This window comes from Vulpes lagopus, chromosome 5 (genome assembly GCF_018345385.1).
Source record: "Vulpes lagopus strain Blue_001 chromosome 5, ASM1834538v1, whole genome shotgun sequence".
Classification (NCBI taxonomy): domain Eukaryota; kingdom Metazoa; phylum Chordata; class Mammalia; order Carnivora; family Canidae; genus Vulpes; species Vulpes lagopus.
Window position 1 is genome coordinate 73,625,151 of NC_054828.1, and position 19,471 is coordinate 73,644,621.

At 38.0% G+C, this 19,471-nt stretch overlaps 1 protein-coding gene across 7 annotated transcripts in view; it reads left to right on the forward strand.

Moving 5' to 3' along the window:
• Positions 1–19,471, forward strand: part of POGZ (pogo transposable element derived with ZNF domain) — a 47,270-nt gene that overhangs the window by 17,085 nt on the left and 10,714 nt on the right. For 2 of the 7 annotated variants that reach the window (XM_041755874.1, XM_041755876.1), the window contains exons 2-10: positions 308–432; positions 1,407–1,565; positions 8,219–8,394; positions 9,589–9,697; positions 11,091–11,381; positions 11,462–11,680; positions 13,947–14,053; positions 14,934–15,271; positions 15,627–15,781. In XM_041755874.1, coding sequence (XP_041611808.1) covers positions 309–432; positions 1,407–1,565; positions 8,219–8,394; positions 9,589–9,697; positions 11,091–11,381; positions 11,462–11,680; positions 13,947–14,053; positions 14,934–15,271; positions 15,627–15,781 — 1,678 coding nt within the window. In that variant the 5' untranslated portion in view covers position 308. The remainder of the gene's footprint in view (positions 1–307; positions 433–1,406; positions 1,566–8,218; positions 8,395–9,588; positions 9,698–11,090; positions 11,382–11,461; positions 11,681–13,946; positions 14,054–14,933; positions 15,272–15,626; positions 15,782–19,471) is intronic. The other 5 variants (XM_041755875.1, XM_041755878.1, XM_041755877.1 and 2 more) reach the window with 3 other exon arrangements.

Genomic DNA, 19,471 nt, shown 5'->3' on the forward strand with positions numbered 1-19,471 from the left:
CCCTGCTCTTGCATGATCTGCCTCACCCTAATCACACAGCCCTAGGTGTTACAGATTGAATTTTTATACTCCTACTAATTATGGAATAATTTGCTGTGGGCTTTTTCATAATAGTTTTTTTTTTTTTTCAAGAATAAAAATAATTTTGGATCCTTCTAAATGTTGGGAAGGGGAGGTTAGGGGAAATGGTAGAGGGAGTACAAGGAGTGGGTTAACTGATAAATTCAAGAATATGATTCCATGTTTTGTATAAAATATTTCTCTTATTCTGAGATCAGTATCTTAATTTTGTCGTTTTTCCTTATAGCATGGCGGACACCGACCTCTTTATGGAATGTGAGGAGGAGGAGCTGGAGCCATGGCAGAAAATCAGTGATGTCATTGAGGATTCTGTCGTTGAAGATTATAATTCAGTGGATAAAACTACTACAGGTAACAAAAACTCTTGATCTTAGGTTATTACTTAAATTTGGTTCAATTGAATGGCGTTTTTGTTAAAGTGTGAGGTGTGGGAAGGACTTTAAGAATCCAGGGATGCCTCATTGTGGCACTGGTGCTTTTTTTTTTCCAGTGCTCTAGTCTGTAAAAATGCCTACATGAAGCTAGAAACACTATAGTTAATTCATTTAAAACCTTGAGAGTTGAATTAACCAATGCTTATCAAATATTTAGCAATCCTCTTACCAAATAAGGAATGAATGAAAATGCAAAGTAGTGGTGTGTATCAGTGTTCATTTATGTACCCAGTCAAAAACAGGATCCCATAGTAATTTTTTTCTTCTTTGTTTGTTTTACTTGACCTTGATTTCCTTTGTTAGTGAGCAGAATTTGGTTTGTGTCTGCCTTCATGGAAAGTTTACAAACTTAGGCTTGTTAGCTGCTCTTTCAAAAAGGTGATGTTGCAAGGTCAAATTCTAGATTGTCCTGAATTCAGAAAGTTGGGTATTAGTTCTTTCCCCCCCTAAATTGTATCCGTTGCTCTCATTTTTATCTTCCCTGCCTTGAGACCTGAAGATGGCATTGGTTTAGGCTGAAACAGGACACAGTTTCAGGATCTTGTGGACATCTTACTATGTATGCATGGTTATGAATACCAATAGTGGTGATAATAAACCTCTGAGTCCTAGAGGTTTGCTTGTGTTTTATAAGCAAAACCTTAAAATACTCGTTCAGTGAGCTTGTGATCTAAATTAACCAGGCAATGTGAGATGAAGGAGTTATTGTGTCTAATTGGTGGAGTGAGGGACAAGTAGGAGGAGAAATCAGATGCACAGTTGTATTTGCAAAGAAAGCAGGAAACTTTTGGTTATAGAGACCCCCACAACAAGATGAAAAGGGATTAGAACAGTATCCTTTAGTGTCATCTGTCCCTGTCTCCGAGTGACTGTGCCTCCCCTTCCCCACAGTTTCTGTGAGCCAGCAGCCAGTCTCGGCTCCAGTGCCCATCGCTGCCCATGCTTCTGTTGCTGGGCACCTCTCTACATCCACCACCGTTAGTAGCAGCGGGGCACAGAACAGCGACAGTACAAAGAAGACTCTTGTCACACTAATTGCCAACAACAATGGTAAGTGGGATTATCGGGGAAACTCTTCCTGGGCCAGAGGGTGAGAGAATTAAAGAGGTCTTAGGAACAGGTGTACTGGTTTAGTTTTAGGTGCTGATGTGGTTCTACTAGTTGGAGTGAATTTAGTAATGATTCTGTGATATAGAAGTGGTTCAGGAGCGGTGCTGTTCCTTCTGAGTTAGTGCTGAATTGATTCTGGTGTTTCAAGTCCCAGGGTAGCAGTAGGAGAGAAAATGTAAACCCAAAATTCCTAACTATTAGAGAGATCTGAGGTTTTGTTTGTTTGATTGTTATTTTTTTTTAAGTAGAAGAGCCCTATTAGTTTGCTAAGAATTCTCCCAGGGCAGCTTTGTTCTGAATTTTTTCTGGCAGATTCATTTGGTTATTGGTTCCTGGGTATGGAAAATAGGATAGGGTTGTTGTCTATTTGAAGGAAATGGTGAAAGAGTAGTGTTTTTAGTGTATTTATTGACCAGAGAAGCTATAGAGTATTGGTTTCTATTTATTGGTTAGGTCTGAGATTCATCACTGGAATAAGCGCTTTGTAGAATCATTGCATTGCTGCAGAGGACTTTTAATTTTAAAAAATAAAATAGCTTTATTAATGAGAATAATGTGTATTATAGAAAAAGTAAACTAATAAAAAGTAAGGAAAAAATTTAATTGTAATCTTGCTACCTGGAGATAACTATTGGTAACTTTTATTTTGTATATATATGTACTTTGATATACTTCTGCATGCTATAAATAATGATACACTTTTTTACAAAAATGGACCATACAGACTCTATACTACTCTGTCTCCTTTTTCCCCTTAATATGTAATAAATATGTTCTCAGTTTAACAAATGTATGTCTGTAACATTGTTGATGAATAACTGCACAGTTGACCCTTGAACAACATGAGGGTCAGGGGTGCCAACTAGCTGCACATTTGAAAATCTACATATGACTTGACTCCCCAGCAACTTAACTACAGATAGACTTCTGTTGATAACAGTTGATTAGTGCATATTTTAGATGTAATGTGTATTATACTGTATTCTTACAATAAAGTCAGCTATAGAAAAATATTATTTAGAAAATCATGAAAAGTGAAATAACACAGTACTATAATATGTTTATTGAAAAAAGATCCATGTACAGGTGGACCTGTGCAGTTAAAACCTGAGTTGTTCAGGGTCAACTGTATTTCCTGTTGTTTGGTTAACTGTTATTAACAATAGGTATAAAGGCTGCTTTATATCTATGCTGCTACTTTAAAGAGCTGTGTGAGCATTTCTGTATCTTTTGTCACATACTTAGTTCTAAGAATATATTTATAAATTTTAAATTGTTGGATCAAAGGTCATCACAGTTTTTAGGATTTTGATATTTTTCCTGGGTTGACAATCTAGAAATATTACATCAGTTTATATTTCTATTAGAAGTGCATATGGTGGTCTTATTTTTGGCTGTAACCGTTTACTCCTCTATTGTTAGATATTTCTTATAGTCCCTATTTTTTGTGATTACAGTGTTTGGTGAACATGCTCAGGCATTACATCTGTGCCCACTGTGTAAGCATATCTTCAGTAGAAAGTGAGATTGTTTAGGTCAGACATTTAAAATTGGATAGACAGTGTCAAATTGTCTTAATAGATTGTTCTGAGTAAATGCCCACCAATAGCTGTTTCCCCATATTGCTACTGACCTCACGTACTATTGAACTTAAATCTAATTTCTGTAGGTATTATTTCAGTTTTTGGTTACTGACAATAATGATTTTTATCACATGAAACGTCCTTAGATTTTTTTTAAACTTATAAATAGGGGCCCATATATATATATAAAGATGAGGAACCACTATCCAGAGGATTCTCTCATTTTACAGATGTGGAAACCAAGTCTTAGAGTCTAAATAATGTGCTTAAGGTCAAATAGTTGGTAAGTGACTAAACTGGATTTGAATTGTCTAGATTTCAAAGTTTATATCCTTTGTGCTGTATTATAATGCTTTCTTGTATTTTTTTTTTTAAGATTGTATTTATTTGAGAGAGATAGAGAACATGAGTAAGGGGAGGGGCAAAGGAAGAGGAGAGAGGGACAAGCAGACTCCCTGCTAAAGTGAGGAGCCTGATGCCTGATATGGGGAATGATCCAAGGACCCAGAGACCATGACCTGAGCTGAAGTCAGGCACTTCACTGACTGAGCCACCCAGGAACCCCTGTGTATTTCTTTTAAAAGAATCTGTCAGAGTGCTGTTAGCAACCATATAGCTAAATTTTTCTTTGATCCTAGGATATTCCAAGACATGCTGACATGACCTAGTCTTCTTGGCTCCTTGAATGGACCCTTGATTTCTGAGCCCACCTAGAGCTGTATACAAAGTTTTAAAAAATACACATATATAAATTGATTTTATTTATGTCAGATACTTCTAGTATTCAAAATATTCACCCATGCTAATAGAAAAAAAATTGAGTATAGACTGATAATGGCAGTTACATGTGTCATGTGTATCCTTCCAAAAAATTTTTATGCATAGATAAGCATGCATTAATAGATCCAATTTGTCAAGCCACCTCCCTTTTTTTTTTTTTTTTTTTTTTATTTATGATAGTCACAGAGAGAGAGAGAGAGAGAGGCAGAGACACAGGCGGAGGGAGAAGCAGGCTCCATGCACCGGGAGCCTGATGTGGGATTCGATCCCGGGTCTCCAGGATCGCGCCCTGGGCCAAAGGCAGGCGCCAAACCGCTGCGCCACCCAGGGATCCCTTTTTTTTTAATTTTTATTTATTTATGATAGTCACAGAGAGAGAGAGAGGCAGAGACACAGGCGGAGCGGAGAAGCAGGCTCCATGCACCGGGAGCCCGACGTGGGATTCGATCCCGGATCTCCAGGATCGCGCCCTGGGCCAAAGGCAGGCGCCAAACCACTGCGCCACCCAGGGATCCCAAGCCACCTCCCTTTTTGCACAAAACAGACAATTCTATAACTTTTTTTATCTTATATTCTTGAAATACCAATATAGGTTTAAGGATGAGACTTCAGAATAGAGTGAATTTAAAATGTTTCATCTTGGGACACCTGGGTGGCTCAGCAGCTGAGCGTCTGCCTTTGGCTCAGATGGTGATCCCGGACTTCCAGGATCAAGTCCCACATCGGGCTCCCTGCATGGAGCCTGCTTCTCTCTCTGCCTGTGTCTCTGCCTCTTGCTCTCAGTGTCTCTCATGAATAAATAAATAAATCTTTAAAAAAAAATAAAAATAAAAAAATAAAAAATAAATAAAATGTTTCATCTTCAGGGCATATGGGTGGTACAGTCAGTTAAGTGGCCAACTCTTGATTTCAGTTCACATCATGATCTCAGTCCTGGGTTTGAGCACCAGACTCCGTGTTCAGCAGGGAGTCTACTTCAGGATTCTCTCCCTCTCTAAAATAAATAAATTAATCATAAAAAAAAAATAACAAAAAGACCATCTAGTTTCTTAAATAGGCAAAAGATCTACAGAGACATTTCTCCAAAGAGAATATATAAATGGCCTGTAAGCACATGAAAAGATTCTAAACATCATTAATCATTAAGGAAATGAACATCATAACCACAATGAGGTACTACTTCATACCCACTAGGATGGCTGTAGTCAAAAAGATGGACAAATAATAAGTGCTGATGAGAATGTGGAGAAATTGGGACTCTCATATATTGCTGGTGAGAATGTAAAAATGGTGTGGCTACTTTAGAAAATAGTTTGGCAGTTTCTCAAAACATAGTTATCATGATGCAGCAGTTCTCCTAGCTATATACCCAAAACATGGAAACTGTTCACACAAAATGTCCTGCTCAAATGTTCATAGCATTATTCATTATAGCCCCAAAATGGAAATCTATAACCTAAGCTATTGAATGGATAAACAAAAGGTGATACTGCATGATGGAATATTATTAGCCCATAAAAAGGAAGGAAATACTGATAATATGATATAATATTAATAATCTTGAAAACATAATGTTGGGCAGCCTGGGTGGCTCAGCGGTTTAGCACTGCCTTCAGCCCAGGGCATGATCCTGGAGACCCAGGATCAAGTCCCACGTCGGGCTCCCTGCATGGAGCCTGTTTCTTCCTTTGCCTCTCTCATTCTCTCTCTCTCTCTCTCTGTGTCTCTGATGGATAAATAAATAAAAGTTAAAAAAAAAAAAAAAGAAAACATAGTGTTAAAAGTCAGGCACAAAGGCAACATATAGTATGACTCCACTTATATAAAATGTCCAAAATAGGCAAATCTCTAGTGACAGAAAATAGATTTTTGGTTGCCAGGGCTAGGGGAGAAGAGAATGGGGAATAACTGCTACTTGGTGTAAGATTTCTTCTTGGGATGATGGACATGTTCTGGAATTAAACTGATAGTTGCACAAACCTTGTGACTATATTAAAACCCCCCAAATTGTATACCTTAGATGAGTAATGTGTATGGTATGCAGATGATACCTCAGTAAAGCTCTTTTTTAAAGAAAGTGTTAGGAATAAAATTTTGGAATGCTTCTACAATTCTTTTTGTTGTTCTTCAGTATCTATTAGCATTTAGAAATTACTTATATAGTTCTGACTGATGATACATTTGCTTTGATAATTATGTAGTAAAACAAACTACTGCTTAATTCTGAGCTATGAATGAATGTAATGTTATAGACTTCTTACTCGATAAGTTATGTTTTTCAACTCCTGTTCAGCTCATTTTGACTCCATTTAGCCCTCTTATCTCTGGGTTTTAAGGCTCTGTGAATAAACCTGGAAGAGTAAAAGAATACATCAAGACCTTCAGATTTGTAAAACAGAACATATTGTGAGAGAAACTGCTGAATCTCTTCCCCTTATTTAATTGGGAACCATTAATGGGGAACCACGGTTTATGGCTGTGGTACCTAGTTTATTTGAGTGCACTCTTTGAGTCAGGGACTGGTTGGTTAATTCTTTTATAGGCTTTTAAGCCTAAGGATTTTGATAGCCTCTTTCATCCCCTGGAAAGAGAACTTTGTAAAACCCATGAATTGTCAGAATTTCTTTAAGGAAAGATTTAATAAGAATGTAGAAATCATTTAAAATAATTTATTAGAGGGACGCCTGGATGGCTTAGCGGTTGAGCTCTGCCTACGGCTCAGGGCGTGATCCTGGAGTTCAGGGATTGAGCCCCACATCAGGCTTCCTGAGGGGAGCCTGCTTCTCCCTTTCCTTTTCCCTGGTGTCTCTGCCTCTCTCTGTGTCTCTCATGAATAAGTAAATAAAAATTTTTTAAAATTTTTATTAGAATTATTAGAATTCATTGGGGTTATTAAAAGATTCATAGAATGTGGGTGGGTGGTACAGAAAAAAAACAAAATTGGCCATAGTTAATAATTGTTGAAGCTGGGTGATGGGTATGTGGGGTTTCATTATGGTGTGCTATTTTTATGTGTATTTGAACTTCTCCATAATAGAACATTTAACATAGTAAATTGCCAGTATAATTAGCATAGATTGAACTTGGAATTTTTTATCTGTCAGCTGGTCAGCTGGCCTCATAACTGAGGTCTAGTCCACTGATGGGCACTCAATTTCTATAAAAAAGTGGGACAAACCATTGTTGGCTCATTAATAGCCACCTATATACCGACTTTGTGGTCTAGCTTTGTAGCTAACTGCAGTGACTCCATCTGTCAAAGTAAGACATACAGTTCATAGGAACCCATCCCATTCTGGCTATTGGAAGTAAAAAGTTGAGGCAGTATCTTACTTGAATCTCTGATTTAAGTATATTGACGCTCAAGTTTTCTGTCTAGTCTTAGAGTATTCTCTGTATATTAGGAAACTTGGTATTTTTTACTTTTTTAGCCAAATGTAAATAGACTTTAAAACATTTATAAAATTACTTTTCTCACAATGAAAAGAACCTAAAATGGTTCAATAATAGTCGATTTATTAATATTTATATATGAATGAGCCATTGTCTTCTGAAGTCTTACCATTTTTTTACTGGATATTGGTTAGTTTTTGACCAAGTCTTTTCTTTATCAGTTCTGATATCAAAAAGGAAAAAAGATAGCCTGTGAATCTCCATGTTACCATACCTATAAAAAGCAGCAGTTTAGAGAATCTGTTGGATTTCTGAGCTTTGCCTCACTAGGCAGAGGTACCATTCTTTAGATTCTGTGTACTTGCTGAATTAATGTTTGTCATTGAATATGCCTCTTTTGAAAAGATTAAAGTGGATTAGCTAACAGATTACATTCTGACAAAATAAGTTTTATCTAGTTAAAATGTGGAAAAAGAAATGTTACTTTTTTTTGCTAATTTGGTGTGGAAAGATTATGTCAAACCATATATTAATATTGTCAGAGTCAAAATGGTAGTTCTATAAAAACCTTACTACATTAAGACATCCCTAATTAAGATAATATATGGGGGAGATGTTAGTGAACCTCCCCTATCTACAGTTTTTCTGTTAGTTGTCAATTTGGGTGAAGCTTAAATTTTTGGTGAGTTTGGTGACGATAAACCTGAGGTGAGTGTGACAGTCTTGGATATTTTTATATCTGAGACACCATTTCTTATCTGAAACCATAACGTTTCTTATAAAATGGGGGTTTGTTTTCTCTTAATTTTTTTTTTCTTTCTTCCTTTTACCCTTCAGCCGGCAATTCTTTGGTCCAACAAGGTGGACAGCCGCTCATCCTAACCCAGAATCCAACCCCAGGTTTGGGTACAATGGTTACTCAACCAGTGTTGAGGCCTGTCCAAGTCATGCAGAATGCCAATCACGTGACTAGTTCTCCTGTGGCGTCACAACCAATATTCATCACTACACAGGTGAGTAGAACTCTGAATTCTGGGGTTGGGTATGGAAGGAGAGAAATACTGTGAACTTTTGGAGGCTCTAACTTAGAGTCATTAGCATCATTAGAAATGGTTCTAAGTCCTGTCTTTTGACCTGGCTTTCTCATTTGCTGTATATAATTTGTTTTTTGTTTTTTGTTTTTTGTTTTTAATTTATTTTTTTTTAATCTTTTTTTTTTTTTTTTTTTTTAATTTTTATTTATTTATGATAGTCACACAGAGAGAGAGAGAGGCAGAGACACAGGCAGAGGGAGAAGCAGGCTCCATGCCGGGAGCCTGACGTGGGATTCGATCCCAGGTCTCCAGGACCGCGCCCTGGGCCAAAGGCAGGCGCAAAACCGCTGCGCCACCCAGGGATCCCCATGCTGTATATAATTTGATACCAACTTTTATAGAAAGCCCAACATAACACAGCTGGGTAATTTCCTCTTCCTGTCTTTAAAGGGCTGTTAAGTAATTTGAGATCTGGACAGAAATTAGTGGGAAAGCTTAAATTAGGAAGCCTTAACATTTGGCCTTTAACACTTTCTGCCCTTTGCTTGGTCTGTTTTTCTTAAAATGGGATGATTTAGTTGACTCTTGAAATCTGTGTGTGAAATTGGTAAAGTATAGGGAGAACTTTGGAAGAAGAGGAGGAAGATGACTTATTTGACATGTAATGTGAATGGAAGTTGAAAGCCTAATGCCGAATATGGAACATAAAGGCAAGTGCTTCTTAGCCTGTGGCTTCCTGAGTTATAAAACTCTTCTCCTAAAAATTTGCCAGAGATTTATGGCCTTTGAAGTGGACTTTGGGAACAATTTCTTAACAATTGTTTTGTGTCCAATCATTCCAGTGAATACTCTTAGTGTCCCCCCCCCCCCCTTCTATGCTTTTATCTGTTTGGGGCCAGTTTGAGGTATTTTTTAAGCTGAGGTTCTCTTAAGACGGAGTAGGTTTACATTTTTGTTCATATGTACTAAAGCTTATTCTTCAGTTTTGATATTTTGTCACTCAAAAGTTTGCCGAAATTCTTAGATTTCTCCATCTCAGTCATGTAAAAGCTCTATCTCTAAAAAAAGAACCACTAGGTAAGAGTGTGAGTTTTTTTGGATGTAGTTCTAATTGCAATCTCTGCTAGTGTTAACTGACCTCCATGTTAAAGATCATTTTGCTTTTTAATGCAGGGATTTCCTGTAAGAAATGTCCGGCCTGTACAAAATGCAATGAATCAGGTTGGGATTGTGCTGAACGTACAACAAGGCCAAACGGTTAGACCAATAACACTAGTCCCAGGTAAGGAAAAATGTCTACCATTCAAAATAAACTGGCATCTAGAAGATTTGTTTTTCATGTCTCAAAATATTCTTGGCCATTTAAAAAGTGTGTTTAAGAAAAATCTAAAAATGTAAAAATCATATTGATTTAAGCCCAATTTAAAAAAAAACTGTTTCTAACCTTTGGCCAGGGTGGTGGTTTTATTTATTTTTAACTTTTTACCACCCTTCAAACAGGGTTTATATAGTCATTTTTCTGCTTCTGGTGTTTTAGTCCACTATTAAGTTTGTTATCCTGAAGGAATATTAAGCAAACTCCCAAATTCCTTATTTCTGCTCACTTACACTGTGGGATTATAAACTTTATTTATTTGTTTGTTTGTTTATTTATTTATTTATTTTAAAGATTTTATTTATTCATTCATGAGAGAGAGAGAGAGGCAGAGGGAGAAGCAGGCTCCGTGCAGGGAGCCTGATGTGGGACTTGATCCCAGGACTCTAGGATCCCGCCCTGGACAAAGGCAGGGGCTAAACCGCCGAGCCACCTGGTGGCTCAAAAACACAAAAAAAAGTATTTTGCTTTAATTTTACAGCATAGATTTTGGATATAAATTAAAAGACTTACTCTTTGATGATAAATTTGCCAATGATTAGTTAGTTTTTTTTTTTTAAAGAAACTAAATTGAAAATTATTTTTTTAAATCTTGTAATTTTCTCCCCACAGTTCTTTCTTTACTTAGTATCTGTAAGTTTACTACAATTCAGGCCAAAAAATATCTTAATTTAGTTATTCTAAGGGTACCTCCATAATCTTATCTTCCTAAGTTGCTGTTGTTCTTAGAGCCCACACAATGTTTTTGACCTTCAGTCTCATGGACTTACCTAGTTCTGATATTTCTATATTTGTCAGTGAAATTGTCTACAACTGAGCCAGGAGATTCACCTCTGGGACATCCTAGTAGAATGGCATAGACAGTCTTCTGTTTGAGTTCATCTTAAAAGGATGGAAGACTACTTTAGTATCCTGAGCAAAGAAATACTGCTTTTTTTTTTAGTACCACATCTGCCCTTTGGCCTCCTATTCTGTACTCATTCGTGCCCTTCCAGTATTGAGGTCAAGCTACTCCTGATTGTATTCTTGGGATCGAAAAGGCAGTATGGTAAGGTTTTTGGGGAGGAGTTGATAGGAATCTTCTTTCTTCAGTTTAATAGGGCTCATTCCTTAGGATAAGTGCTTTTATCAATTCGGATATATGTTGTCTGTGCTATTCTCGTTAACTTCTGATGGCCACCAAACACTTTGGGGAACTGATCTTTTGTTATTTCAGTATTTTCAGTAAAGACAGGTAGAATGTATTAGAGGTGAGCTCAATGACCAAGCTTTGGTACTTTTCTTTGTTTCTCTTCTGAAGCCCCAGGTACCCAGTTCGTTAAGCCGACAGTTGGAGTCCCACAGGTGTTCTCTCAGATGACCCCAGTGAGGCCAGGCTCCACCATGCCTGTGCGGCCCACCACTAACACCTTCACCACCGTCATCCCAGCTACTCTGACCATTCGAAGCACTGTCCCGCAGTCCCAGTCCCAGCAGACCAAGTCCACACCCAGCACCTCCACTACTCCCACTGCCACACAGCCGACCTCACTGGGGCAGCTGGCTGCTCCGCCTCCCAGCCAGTCCAGCCAGACCCCCAACCCCAAGCTAGGTGAGCACTGGGAAGTGGAGACGGCAGTGCTGGGTGGGGCAGTGGGTGGAGGACAGATAATTATCACTCGGCCAACATAGCTCCCTCTTTCCCCTCCCCACCTGCAGTGAGCATTGCCAGCTTTGTCACTGTGAAGCGACCTGGGGTTACAGGTGAAAATAGCAATGAAGTAGCCAAACTGGTGAATACCCTTAATACCATCCCTTCCCTGGGCCAGAGTCCTGGGCCAGTGGCGGTTTCCAACAACAGCTCTGCCCATGGCTCCCAGAGAACCAGCGGACCTGAGTCTTCAATGAAAGGTACAGTAATCTAAAAGAGCATCCAGCCGTTTAGAAACACTGACAAAGTACTTGTTATATCAGAACTTTATACTTGGAAATAGAGACTTAAAAAATATAGTTGCCACAGTCTGTTCTCACAAGAAACTTTAGTGTAGGAAGGGGGATAGCCACTGTGAAAAGTGTAATAATTCTGTTTCTTGTGCTGTGGAGTTGAGTGAAATGGACCAGTTGATCAGAGATGGGTGGGATACTTAAAAAAAAAAAATGTTTCATGGAGGAGGTGGATTTTTGCACAAGGTTTTAAAGTTGGATTTTATAGAAGGGTTTTCAGGTGTAGACAGGATATGAGCATAAGGGTTTACAATGGCCTAGAGCAGAGGTCAGCAAACATTTTCTTTAAAGGACCAGATGGTATTTTAGGCTTTATGCACTAAATATGGTCTCTGCCACAACTACGCAGCTCTGCCATGGTAATGTAAAAGCAGCCACAGACAGTATACAAACAAATGAGCATGATCACTAAAGCTGTTTACGGACTCTTAATTTTATGTAATTTTCATGTGTCAGAATATCTTCTTTTGCTTTCATTTCAACCATTTAAAAATGTGAAAACATTTAACAAAGGATATTGGAAAAATAGACATCCACATCCAATGAAGTTGAACCCAAACCATCTGTAAAAATTAACTCAGTGAACCAAAGACCTAAACATAAGAGCTAAAACTATAAAAGAAGAAAACATAGGGGGAAAGCTTCATGACATTGGATTTGGCAATGATTTCTTACATCTGACACCAAAAGCATGGGCAACAAAAGAAAAGTATGATAGTAGATGTAATAATAATAGATAAGTGAGACCACATCAGATTTTATTTATTTTTATTTATTTTTTAAAAAAGATTTTATTTATTTATTCATGAGAGACAGAGAGAGAGGCAAAGGGAGAAGCAGGCTCCATGCAGTGAGCCCAGTGTGGGACTGATCCTGGGACTCCGGGATCACACCCTGAGCCGTAGGCAGGTGCCCAACCACTGAGCCACCCAGGCGTCCCTACGTCAGATTTTAAACTTATACAGTATCAATCAGACGACACTAGGAACAGAGTGAAAAAGCAACTCAGCAAATGGGAGAAAATATTTGCAAATATTTTTACATCTAGAATATATGCACAGCTCAACAAAAAAGCAACCAACTCCATTAAAAACTAGGCAAAGGAGTTTTTTTCCAAACCTTTTTCAAAGAGGTTATGCAAATGGCTGTTAAGCACATGAAAAGATGCTTACCATCTTACCATCACTAATGATTAGAGAATTGCAAATCAAAACCACGTTGAGGTACCACTTGACACCCATTAGGATGGTTCTTACCCAAAAAAACAAGATAGCAAGTGTTGGTGAGGATGTATAGATATTGGAACCCTTGTGTGTTGCTGGTGGAAATGTAAATTGGTATTATGGTCTCTCAAAAAGTGAAATGTAAAATTACCATCTGACTCAGGAATTCCACTTCTGGAGTATGGCCCAAAAGAACTGAAAGCAGATACTCAAGCAGATATTTGTACACCCATGTTCATAGCAGCAGTATTCACCATAGCCAAAAGGTAGAAGCAGTCCAAGTGAGTGTCAACTGATGAGTAAATGAACAAAATATGATTCATATATTAGTAGCTTATTGTTCAAGAAAGGAAATTCTGAGACATGCTGCTACATTCATGAACTTTGAGAACATTCTGCTAGGTATTGAACTAAGCCAGTCACAGGAGGACAAATACTGTGTTGACACTTACATGCGGTACTTAAAGGAATCAAATTTACGGAAATGGAAAGTAGAATGGGGGTTGCCAGGACTAAGAGGAGGAGGGAATGGGGGAATTGTTTAATGGGTACAGAGTTTCAGTTTTATAAGATAAAAAGAGTTCTGGAGAATGCTTGTACAATAATGCAAATGTACCTAACTGTACATATGAAAATAGTTAAGAGGTAAATTTTATGTATGTGTTCCTGCAATTAAACAAAAAGTTGTATAATGACTAAAAGGTAAAATCCATTCCTAGCTCATGGGCCAAACTGAAGTTGGCATCTGTCTAGATTTTGTCCATGAACTGTGATTTGCTGACCCCTAGTTAGAAGAATGGTAAAAAGAGTGGTACTCATAGTGATCACTCATACTTGTGTATCAACCTTAATATGCCTTTCAGGGAGTGTTTAACTTGTCTTCAAAGGGCCAGTAATCTGTTTCCAGTATTGTCTCATTAGTCTTATCAGTGCTTCTTAACTTCTTTCAGTGACGTCTTCCATCCCAGTGTTTGACCTCCAGGATGGTGGACGGAAAATATGTCCTCGGTGTAATGCTCAGTTCCGTGTTACTGAAGCTTTGAGAGGTCACATGTGTGTAAGTGATAGCAGTTGTGATGGGGATCTAGCTTCAGTGGCTACTACTTGTATATCTCCTGTAGAATTAGGAGGTTGTGAAGGAGGGGCTCTGAAATGACTTAGAAGCTTCTTAAAGGGTTATGCTCTCTTTTTGGCCTGTTTTAGAAGAGTTTCATACTTTGGAATGTAGAAAGATACATTTAGAGACTCTCAAGTAGATTGGAACATATGTGACCTTAATTCCTTGGTTGTGGTTGATTTTAAAACTACATAGGACAGGTTTGCTAGATAATCAGAACTCAAGGTAACCTCTGTTTATTTTCTTTTTCCTTTTTTTTAAGATTTTATTTATTTGAGAGAGGTAAGATAGGGCACGAGTAGGGTAGGGGCAGAGGGAGAGAGAGACAAGCAGACTCCTCGCTGAGTGGGGAGTCCAACATGGGGCTTGATCCTAGGACCCTGAAATCATGACCTGAGTGGAAGTCAGATGCTTAACTGACTGAGCCACCTAGGTACTCCTCAATTTATTTTCTATTTATTGTGTCATTGTGTGAATCAAGAGTCATTAACCATTTCCCATTTCTAGCCTTTTCATTTTTAGTTCAGACGCAAAAGTTGAGATTTCTTCCTGCCAGGGAGTTCAGAGGCAAGTTATGCTAGTTAAGTGGTTGAAGGATCTAAGGCAGGAGGAAGAAATACAAGGTATGGGATTTGGAGTGGCATATGGCTATAAATATATATCCATAGAAAAAGCCAGAATTCTGGAAACACTATAGAAAACCAAAGGGTGAAACCTGGATGAGAATACATAGGACCAAACCATACCTGAGAAATGTTCATGAGGTTGGGGAGTTGGTACATCCCAGCCCCCAGATAACCAGAATGATCTTCCTTTATAGTACTGTTGCCCAGAAATGGTGGAATACCAGAAGAAAGGAAAGTCTCTGGATTCAGAACCCAGTATCCCATCAGCTGCAAAGCCCCCATCCCCTGAGAAAACAGTTCCTGTTGCTTCCACACCATCTTCTACACCTATTCCTGCTCTGTCACCACCTACCAAAGTACCAGAGCCAAATGAAAATGTGGGTGATGCTGTCCAGACCAAACTCATCATGCTAGTAGATGACTTTTACTATGGACGGGATGGTGGCAAAGTGGCCCAACTCACAAACTTCCCTAAGGTTGCCACATCTTTCCGATGCCCACATTGTACCAAAAGGCTAAAAAACAACATTCGGTAAGTGTTGAAGAGCCTTAGAGGTTACCCTAGACAAGAGAAAACTAAAAATTTTTTATATGTTTTTCTATTTGGGCAGTAGTCCTGTTTATCTAGTCTAGCTAAGGATTACCATTAAATCAATAAGTAGTACTATAGAAGGAGGAGGTATTGTGGTTAATAATAAGAGATAACTTTGGGGGGAGTAAGGGAAAGTAGTATATCCCTTCATAGAACTCCTACTTTTAAGAACCCTTTTCTGAGCTCAGAAAAGGACTGTCCCAAACAAGGGGGTGGGACACAACAATGTATGTTCTGGGATTCTAAGGCTACTGGTTTTTTTGATTCTGTACTTTCTCCTTGTGCTGTACTACAGATTCATGAACCATATGAAGCACCATGTAGAACTCGATCAGCAGAACGGTGAGGTAGATGGTCATACCATCTGCCAACACTGTTATCGCCAGTTTTCCACACCCTTCCAGCTCCAGTGCCACTTGGAAAATGTTCATAGTCCTTATGAATCGACGAGTAAGTTTGGAAACTTAAACTCTAGGGGTTTACTTTGCTCTTCGTTCATTGAATGGCATGGGGAGGAGCCCATCCATCATTTGTATATGGGTATCAGTATAGAGGAAGCTCTTTGTACATTTTTTTTAAAGATCTTATTTATTTATTCATGAGAGAAACAGGCAGAGACACAGGCAGAGGGAGAAGCAGGCTCCCCATGGGGAGCCCGATGCAGGACTCGATCCCAGGACCTTGGGATCACAACCTGAGCCAAAGGCAAACGCTCAACCACTGAGCCACCCAGGTGCCCCTCTTTGCACATTTCTGGTCAATTCTTTAGTTCACTCACCCTTTATTCTTATAAGTTAGACTTCTCTTCAAGCCTGAATTGAATTCAGGGCTAGAATTGTTAGGGACTTTGGTTTAGGACCACTGTAACGTGTTGTAATGTATATAGTGTAATATAATGGATTCCTTAACCAAGATCCATCTATATTTGGACCTCTGCTTTAGTTAGTACCCTGATAGGTTTTACATAGGACAAAAGATGACAGTATAAACATCATAAAGTACTTTACCATCAAGATAGTGCTTTCAGGGATGCCTGGGTGGCTCAGTGATTGAGCGTCTGCCTTCGGCCCAGGGTATGATCCTGGAGTCCTGGGATCGAGTCCCACATCAGGCTCCCTGCATGGAGCCTGCTATTCTCTCTGTGTCTCTCATGAATAAATAAATAAAATCTTAAAAAAAAAAAAGTGCTTTCACTGAACTGTAAACAGATATGGAGTGTTGCCTTGACTGTACATCTAACAGCTGAGGAAATGTAGGCTGAACACAGGCTCACAAAAATGAAATCATTTACTTCAGAGCATATAACGGTAGTAAGGTGCCATTGTGAGGATTTAAGCCTGGTCTTCCTAGAATATCTCTTGTGTTCTTCAGGGGATTTCTGGTGGTGTTTTAGAGACAAAAATTACATAAGTATAAGCCTATGCATTGTATAATACCAATGATAGGTGAAATAGTTTAAAGAAAAGAAAAGATCTTTGAGGCTAGGTTTCCCCAAAAGTCGTAAACTTTTATTAGAGTCTTTAAATACAAGAAGGATTTAGACAGATGAAAGTAATAAGAAAAGCTTTTTAGGTGATGGGAAGCTGCATTTTAAAAACTTTGACTAAAAATGAATTAAACAGTAAGGATATCCATTATATCATTTAAATGAGACTACTTGAGGTGGAGTAAACTTCAACCCCAAAACTTGAGTGTTCTGCTACAATTCTCTTGTCTTTGGCTTGCAGTGAGGTGGCTGTGTTAATCTTGGGCCTTACATTCAGGCATTAAATAGTGCAGACAAGGAATAGACCTCATCTTCCCATGTCTTTTCCTGAATTTGTTTCAGGAAAGCAGAATTGCTTTCCCTTTATATTTCCTTGGCCTTGGTCATATTGGCAAGGACAATGGAATTGCCATTTGTGGCTTAGGCTAATGTTGGTCAATAGAAATATAATGTAAGCTACATATGCAATTTTTATTTTTTAATAGCCATTTTTAAAAAGTAAAAGAAATTAATTTTTTTAACTTTTTTTTTTACAACCTCCATTTTTTTTTTCTTTTAACTTTATTTAATTTGGGGTTTTAGGGGTTATTTTGTTTTTAGGTAAGCTCTATTCCCAGTGTGGGGCTTGAACTCAAAATTCTGCAATCAAGTCGCATGCTTTACCGACTGAGCCAGCCAGGCACCTGTGAAATTAATTTTAATAGTGTATTTAATTTAACTCAGTAAACCCAAAATATCATTTCAGCACATAATCAAGATTTATTTATTTATTTATTTATTGTAATCAAGATTTAAAAATTGATGAGATGGTACAACTTTGGACTACTAATTTGGCAATAGAAGAGAATAGATACTGTAATCAACCACTATGCAGTTAATGGCAGAGTACCCAACTTGGTCTTTGTTAGGGCCCCAAAGTCTTCACTGTCAGTGATGAAAAGTCTACACCTCCCAGTGAATACATCTCATTTTTTATGCAGAATCTGGTGCGTAGGCTTTTGTTAATTCCATTTAAATACGGACTGTACATAGAAAAGATAAGTTTTTCCGTATGGGGGTAAAAACCTAATCAGAACCTAATCAATCTTTTTCTCTTCACTTAACCACTCTGTTATGTCTGACTTTTAATTTTTGAGTATCATGACTTTTAAAATTTATATTGATCAAAAACCTGAGAAAATGTTAACTCAAAAGTAAATAACTTTTCTATACTTTAGTATGTATCAGTTTTATTCTTAGATTTTTGTGTAAAACTTTTCTATACTTTAGTATGTATCAGTTTTATTCTTAGATTTTTGTGTAAGTCCTCTTTCCTGCACCCATGGCAGATCCTTCATGAAAGTAGCTTGTTTTTTAATGTTAATATTTTGGACCCATTACTTTCCTTTTAATTTTGAAGGGAAAAAAGTTTCCTTTTATTTTCTGAAGTGTTTTAAAATTAGACATAATGACATTTTACCCTCAAATGATTATGTATCTCTTAAAAATCAAGACCTTTATCTGTATACATCCATAGTATCTTTGTCAAGACCTAATAGCAGCAATCATAAATCCTTAATATCATCCAATACCTAGTCCATTTTCAAATTTCCTGAAACATCAATGGATCATTACACTTGATTACAGTAATAGTGTACTCTTAATAGCATTATGTTTTTCTTCATACTTGTTTAAGGGCAGTAGGCTGAAGAAGCGGTAGATTTGAGGGAAGGATTCTTAGCCATGGTCAGATGTCAGGGGAGGATCCTGTGTGGAAAATGACTCATCAAAGGGGCGAACTAATTGCTTGGTAAAGTCTTGGAATATATGGAGTTGATGAGGTTGGCTGAGCCTTAGAAAGGTGTATATTTTCTTCCTTTCTTCTTTACTTTTCTTTCTTTTCTCTTTCTTTCTCTTTCTTCTTTCTTTCTTTCTTTCTTTTTCTTTCTTTCTTTCTTTTTTTCTTTCTTTCTTTCTTTTTTCTTCTTTCTTTCTTTCTTTTTTTCTTTCTTTCTTTCAATTTCTTTCAGATTTATTTTAGAGAGGGTGCATGCACGAGCAGGGGGAAGGGCAGAGGGAGAGATGAGACAAGCGGACTCCCCACTGAACGGGACACCTGACTCAGAGCTCAATTCTAGGAGCTGAGATGAAATCAGGAGTTGGATGCTTAACTGACTGAGCCAGTCAGGTGCCCCTATCCTTTCTTTCATAATTTGGAGAACAGAAAACAGAAGCAGTAGTAGTTCACTCCTATTCTCAAAGTAAGACTGTGTTAGGTGTTAAAGACATGAGGGTAATCGTGCTAGGAAGGACCATGTTATGGTGGCCACTTTGCAAAATCGGTTAATCCCGTCTCTTGAATTTTTTTCCACACCAGCTCCAGTGTGAATTGGAAATTAGAATAGGTGGGGATAGTTACTAGATACGTTTTAAATCCACTGATGGCTTAGGTTTCTATCTCACTGGTTTTCTTGGTATGAGATAATATATATATATCTTAGCATGGTGTGTATGTGTTAGAAGTTGCTTTAATAAGTGTTGTCATTATTGATGTTGTATGACAGCTGTACCAAGAGAGCTGATATATAGGTTGTAGGAAGAGCTTCAGGGTTGAATGAGATTGGCCAGGAAGAACTCAGAATAAGAAAGGTTAGGACAGAAGGTTGGAAAGCACC